The sequence below is a fragment of the Lupinus angustifolius genome, chromosome LG11 (genome assembly GCF_001865875.1).
Source record: "Lupinus angustifolius cultivar Tanjil chromosome LG11, LupAngTanjil_v1.0, whole genome shotgun sequence".
NCBI classification, from domain to species: Eukaryota; Viridiplantae; Streptophyta; class Magnoliopsida; order Fabales; family Fabaceae; genus Lupinus; species Lupinus angustifolius.
In genome coordinates this window covers 24314860-24321593 of record NC_032019.1, presented here as the reverse complement: position 1 = coordinate 24321593, position 6734 = coordinate 24314860, and the positions used below count along the sequence as shown (strand labels likewise).

The 6734-nt window shown below is 51.1% G+C and overlaps 1 protein-coding gene across 1 annotated transcript; it reads right to left on the bottom strand.

Moving 5' to 3' along the window:
* LOC109359857 lies at positions 5584–6734 on the bottom strand. Its single transcript, XM_019604552.1, has 2 exons — positions 6351–6734; positions 5584–6267 (listed from the first exon to the last, which is right to left on the bottom strand). The coding sequence occupies exons 1-2, from the start codon at positions 6732–6734 to the stop codon at positions 5584–5586; spliced, it is 1068 nt and encodes a 355-aa protein (XP_019460097.1).

The window sequence follows — 6734 nt, the reverse complement described above, 5'->3', positions numbered from 1 at the left end:
ACTTCCTGTTGGTAGAGACTCCTATTTATAGAGAGGAGAGTTGACTTTTGGGCTCTTGGCAGGTAGTGCAATACGTGGCTGACCAAGGGTATTGTCGGGGGTTGCTTTTTCCGTGTCAGGCGGTCTGCCAGGACCGTACTCTGTGCCACTCTTGTCTTTTAGCCTGTGGCTGGTTTGGTATCCGCTCTGTAGTTTGTCTGTCGTGCTAGCAGGTGGGTTGGTGAGGTACAGAAGGCCTGCCAGGCATGCGGGACCTACCTCGGCGACCAAGCATGCGTCTCTTTGGTTCGCCGGGTAGGAACAGTTGCCCACAGTCTGCCAGGATGCTGAACGAGCATGTTGGGAGACTCTACACGAGCCTCGCTCGACTTGGATTATTTGTGGTGGAACAGTTGCCCCCAGTCTGCCAGGATGCCGGGTGGGCATGTTAGGAGACTCTAATGATCGTCAAACGACCTCTTTCAGGGTGGTCCGGCTGTACGAGATTTGGCGACCTGAGATTGAAAAGGCGTTGATTGAGCTGGCCAGGGCGCCAGGCGAGGACTGTTAGAGATTCCCCTCGACCCGGTGATTGCCTAACTGGGCGTATTGATCTAACTTGAGCAGCTAGGTGCTTCTTGAGATTTCGTGACGCGTCTCTCGCGCCACGTGGTAGGTATTAATGACCTTGGGTAACGTATCAGTTGGGGTGGGACGTTTCATCATTATCTACTGTGACCCTTGATGTCCACCGAACTTTGTCGTGTCATGGGAGTGACCGCTGGTCATTCAAATGCCAGCACGTGACATGACCTTTTGTTTCCGCCGAATTTTCCTTGTTATTCGGGTTTCCGTCGGATTGCACTTGAGTGTTTTTCTACGATCCTGATGAGGTTGTGGATGGGCCTGGCCACTGGGCCCATGGTCCAGGTTCTTCTATAAACAGAGGGTGCCTTGTGGCTTTCCCTCTTTTACGTGTTTCCAAAACCCTTGAATTCTTTCCGCAATTTCTGAACTTCCAGCGTGATCTTCTTCGGGATTCTTCCTACTTTCAACTTCTTCTAAATCCAGGTAACACTCGTTTCTCATGGTTTACATTTGCGATTACGAATCTCATTCATCCTTCCTAGACCTCCACCGTGTTTCCGAAAACCGTCGCCCTCGTCTTATGCATTCGTGGAGGTTCCTGGGTCGTTGTGCGTCGTCCCCCCTCCTCCCAGAGGTGGAGGTGTAGGGTTTCACTAGAGAGGTACCGACGATTACTTGGCCTCACTTCGTGCCAAGTATGGGTTCATTTTGAGTGACGGCTATGAGTCTGAGTCTGAATCTGAGTCTGAGTCTTGTAATGACAGGTTCATGATGACGAGGACGTATAAGGCTAAGGCTCCTCAGCTGTCTATTTCGGCGGAAATGGTCGGGGAGGATTCCCGCTACTAGTGGGTCGATAGGGAAGTGCTCGGTACTCCTAGCATATTCCCCTACGGGACTCCCCTCAACATACATGTGGCCGAAAAAACCTTCCATGGCTTCGAGGTCAGCGCCCCCAGGTCGGGGGAAAGGGTCTGCTATAACTTCCCAGAGGAGAGGAATGACAAGTACACCTTCTTCCTCTATGAGGCGTATTGCCGGCGCATGGGGGTTCGCCTCCCCTTGGAGGACTGGGACGTGCACATCCTGACGCATCTGCAGATCGCTCCCAGCCAACTGACTCCAAACTCATGGGGGTTTATTCGGGCTTTTGAGATCATGTGTCAGGCGGCGGACATCCCTTGCACATTGAAGTTGTTTTTCTGGCTGTTCCGCGTTGGTCATCGCACCAATACCGATGAGGATAAGGAAGGTCGTCATGGGTGGACGTCTCTTCAATGTCAGCCCAGGTGGGGGCTATTCACGCTGTTTTCGTCAAATGAGAAAAATTGGAAAGGCGGCTATTTCAGGGTGAATGTCAAGAAGGCACGGAACAACTGGTGTCTTAGCAAATCTGGTGAGCCGCGATTTCCCTTTGTCTGGAAAGGGGATATCCATCAACGCCCTTCCAAGAGCTATTTAGTGGAGACTGAAGATTTATCTCCGGAAGAGGCAGAAGCTGCCAAGACCATGACTTACTGGATAGACGAGGGGGGAATTCTTCCTTGTACGGCCATCCGTGACGGGGGCGGGGCTTTAGTGGACTTTGTTGGTGGGTGGGTCGGATGCTGACTTCTTTTATTGCTTTGCTTTATGTATCTGTTTAACCTGTCACTGATGATTTTCTTCTTTTTTGTGCAGTCGAACTAAAAGCCAAGATGAGTGAGAAGCTGAGGAAAATCATGCTTTTGAAAAGGGTCGCCGCCCTGGTTAAGAAAGATGCTGTTGTTTCCAAGCGTCAGAGAACGTCGTCCCCCGTGTCCTGCCCTACTGAGCGGTCTCCCAGCCAAACAACTGTGCTGCTAGCTTCAGTGAGTGGGGGGGCAGCCCGAGGACTTGGTGGAAAGGGCTGCTGATTCGCTCCTTGCTGTGTCTACTGAAACGGTTCCTCCCGCTGATCCCACTGGAAACCCTCCGTCTACATCAATGAGGGTAGAAGAGAGGGCCAGCACATCGGCGATCCCTTCCTCTGGGCAGACAGCTGGAATGGACGTCGGTCGCTCCTCTGAGCCAAGCAGGAAGAATGGTTCTAGGGGGAGTCAAGATCGCCTTTCTCCTGTTAGCGTCCCCAAAGTGATTGATCAGGCGCTCCTGAATGCCCATGCTAAGGAGACCTTTGACAAGTTATCCTTGCCCGTCCTGCTGCAAAATGTGAAGGGAAGTGCGGATGGCGGATGACGCGATGGCGAAAATCCGGGCTCTGCATGAGGCGGAGAAGCAGAAGATGGTTGATCTTCATTCCGCCGAGAAGGGGGAGTTGGTCAGGCTGGGCGAGGTCGTCAGGGCTCAGGTAGCGGATTTGTCAACCCGTGTGGGTTTTCTTGAAAGTGACAAGTTAAAGCTTACCGCCCAGGTGATGGAATCCGAGGGGGCGGTCCGTGCCAAAGATGAAGCGCTTCATCGGCGAAAAGAGGAGGTTGCAACTTGGAAAGCTCGTGTTGAGGCTGCCGAGCAAGAAAAGGCCGCACTTCTGGGGCAGGTGCAGGTGTTGGGGGGGGAGAAGGCATCTCTGGAAACCCAGGTACGGGAATTGGAGGAGGGACGGGCAGCTGTTGAAGTTGAAAAAGTGCAGCTGGAGAAGCTTGTGGGCGAAGCCGCCGTGGACGCCTGGGAGATTGCCCAGTCCCAGCTGGCTCTGGCTTTTCCAAACATCGACTGGACTTGGATGTAGTTAGGTGCCTATGTGGAAGATGGGCGCCTGTTGGTGGGAGATGACAACGGCGATCCAGTCTTGATGCCTTTTCCTGGTCAGAGTGGGGGAACTTTGTAATTTTGTCTTTAAGTATCTTGTAACATGTTTTCCTTTAATGAATGAACAACTTTGCGATAATCCCTTTGTTTAAATTCTGTATGCAAAATGACTTTATACAACTGCTGAACGATTTTGTGTTTATGAACGACTTTGAGTGTGATGGATTTAATTCTGAATTTGAACGCCTTTAACCATGCGAATGTAAGTGCAAGCCGGCACCTTGGGTGACTGTAGAAAACCACTAAGTGGGATTGCATTAGGCAAGGGGGGCAAAGACCGGCTCATTGGGTGAATGTAAAGAACCATTAAGTGAGATGGCACCAGGCAAGGGGGGCGAAGACCGGCCCCTTGGGTGAATGTAAAGAACCATTAAGTGAGATGGCACCAGGCAAGGGGGCAAAGAACCATTAAGGGAAAGGTCCCAGAATGTCCATACCCCACCTACAGAAAGGCCAAGGCGCTTGTGTTGTGGTTAATTCTTCTGGTGGGGCTTTGTGGAAATCAGCGAAAAGTTTGCAACGAGTGCATTTTCGAGTGAGGTCTGTTGCGTCCTTTTCCGTTGTGGGCTAGTAGTACCCAGCATGTAACACCTTCTTGGCGAGTGAGGCGGCGCCCAAATGGTGCCCACAACTTCCCTCATGAACTTCTCTGAGGACGTAGTCCGCCCGATCCAGACCAAGACATTTGAGCAATGGGGCGGTGAATCCCCGTCGGTACAGTGTCCCCCGGATCAGGGTGTACCAAGAGGAACATCTGAGGAACCGTTGCTTTTCCTTCAAGTCGGAGGGTAGGTTGCCATGGAGGATGTATCGGATGAAAGGGCCCATCCAGTTGTCTGGGATCTCCACTTGTTCCACGACCATGACACTTGGGTGGTAGACTGTTCCCTGGACGACGGCCCAATTATTCCCGAGGCATTTGGTACTGGCGAGCTTGGACAAGATATCTGCCCGGGCGTTGCTTTCACGGGGCACATGCTGAATGGTCGCTTCATCGAAGACAGCCATGAGCTCTTTTACTTTGAGCAGATATTTCCCGAGGAGAGTATCCTTGGTTTGATATGCACCTGTAATTTGAGACACAGCTAATTGGGAATCACTGCAAATTAATACCTTATGGGCGCCCACTTCTAATGCTAGCTGTAATTCGGTGATGCAAGCCTCATACTCTGCCTGATTATTGGATGTTGGAAATGTGAAGGTGAGGGAATGTTCAATGGTTACTCCTTGCCCGTCCTCTAGCAGAATTCCAGCCCCGCTGCCTCTTGGATTAGAAGACCCATCGACAAAGATAGTCCACACCTGCTCTCGATCGCCCTCTAGTACGACCAATTCGGCCACGAAATCAGATAGGACCTGGCTCTTAATGGGTAGTGTGAGGTTCGAAATGAATGTCAAATTGTGAGAGTTCTATTGACCACGTGATCATCCAGCCAACTCCGGCTTATGCAAAATTTGCCTGATTGGCTGGTTGGTTCTGACAATCGTTGCACTTTCTCCAGCTTCTGATACCTCAGTTCCGGGCCTTGCAGGGCCTTGCTTGTGAAATAGACCGGGTTTTGACCTTCTACCGTTTCTCGTATCAACACGGTCGCTATTGCTCCGTCGGACATAGCCAGATATACATACAGATGTTCGTCAGTTAATGGTTTGGAGAGAATAGGTGGGGCGGCCAAATATTGTTTGAAAGTGTTGAACGCCGCTTCGCAACTCCCAGACCATTCAAACCTCTTGCTCTTCTTCAACAACTGAAACAAGGGAAGTGAATGCTTGGCGGCGGACGGGAGAAACCTGGACAGCGCAGCTAGTCGCCCATTCAACTGTTGGACCTCCTTGACCGTGCGGGGGCTTCTCATGTCGATGATCGCCTGGCATTTGGATGGATTTGCCTCAATCCCTCGACTAGTCAGAAGAAAACCGAGGAATTTGCCCGCCTCCACTCCGAAAGTACATTTTTATGGATTTAGCCACATGTTGTACTTGCGGAGTTGTTGAAAAATGCTTTCCAAAATGGATACATGATCTTCGCCGGGGAGGCTTTTGGCGATCATATCATCCATGTAAACTTCCATGTGTTCTCCAGTCTGGCCGGCAAACATGGCCGGCGAACACCTTGCTCATCATCCTCTGATAAGTCGCCCCAGCATTTTTCAATCCAAAAGGCATGACAGTGTAGTAGTAGGCGGCCTGATCAATGATGAACGTTGTTTTCTCCTGGTCGGGAGGTTACATCGGAATCTGATTGTACACGAAATATGCGTCCATGAAGGACAGGTACTGATAGCCTGAAGAATTATCCCCCAAATGGTCAATGTTTGGAAGAGGATAAGGGTCTTTAGGGCATACCTTATTGAGATTCGTGTAGTCCACCCACATCCGCCACTTCCCTGATGGTTTCTTCACTAGCACAACATTTGCCGACCACGTGGTGTAGGTGATTTCGCGGATGAAACCCGCCTCTAGCAACCCGGCTACCTTCAAAGCGACCTCCTTGGTCCTGTCAGCCCCCATTTTGCGTCTTCTTTGCGCCACCGGTTTAGCACCTTGCCTTGTCGTTAGCTGATGGCAGACAAAGGAAGGATCTATACCAGGTATATTTGCCGCTGACCAGGCGAAGAGGTCCTGGTTTGCCTTCAAAGATGTCTCCAGCCTCAACCTTTGGCTTGGCGGAAGGGTACTGCCGAGGTACACTACCTGTCTTGGGGATTGACCCAACTGTAGAGTTGTTTTTTCCCCTTCTGGTTGTGGTCGAAAGTCTCCTTCGTCCGCCCGGACATCCAGTTCTACCATATGCACGCCCCGAGATCTTTTGGAGGGGGGGCGTGCTGTTTGCTGAGGTGGGGGCGGAGACTCATCTGGTAGCAACTGCAAGCCGAGTGTTGGTCCCCTTTTACTGTGCAGACTTGGAGGCTGATTGAGAGGAACTTCATGCATATATGGGGCGTAGAGACGATCGCTTCAAGTCTGTTCAAAGTTGGCCGACCGATAATGACGTTGTATGCCGAATCGCACTGGACGACCAAGAACTTTGTTTGGACAGTCCTACTCATAGGGTGGTCGCTGATTGTTAGCCAAATCTCTACATATCCCCTGGGGGTGAATCCCTGACCGGAAAATCCGACCAACTGCCCATCATATGGTAGGAGATCGCGGTCATGGAGTTCCATTTTTTCAAACAAATCCTGAAAAATAATGTCCGCTGAGCTACCCTGATCAATGAATAGGCGGCTAACCTTCTTGTTATTGAGCTTGGCGGTGATGACGAGGGGATCATCGTGCCCTCGGATGATACCTTCATAATCGCGGTCGTCGAAAGTAATAGGAGGAGCTGATATATAGCTCTGTCTCTGCTGGGAGTTTCTGGCAGCGACGTGCAT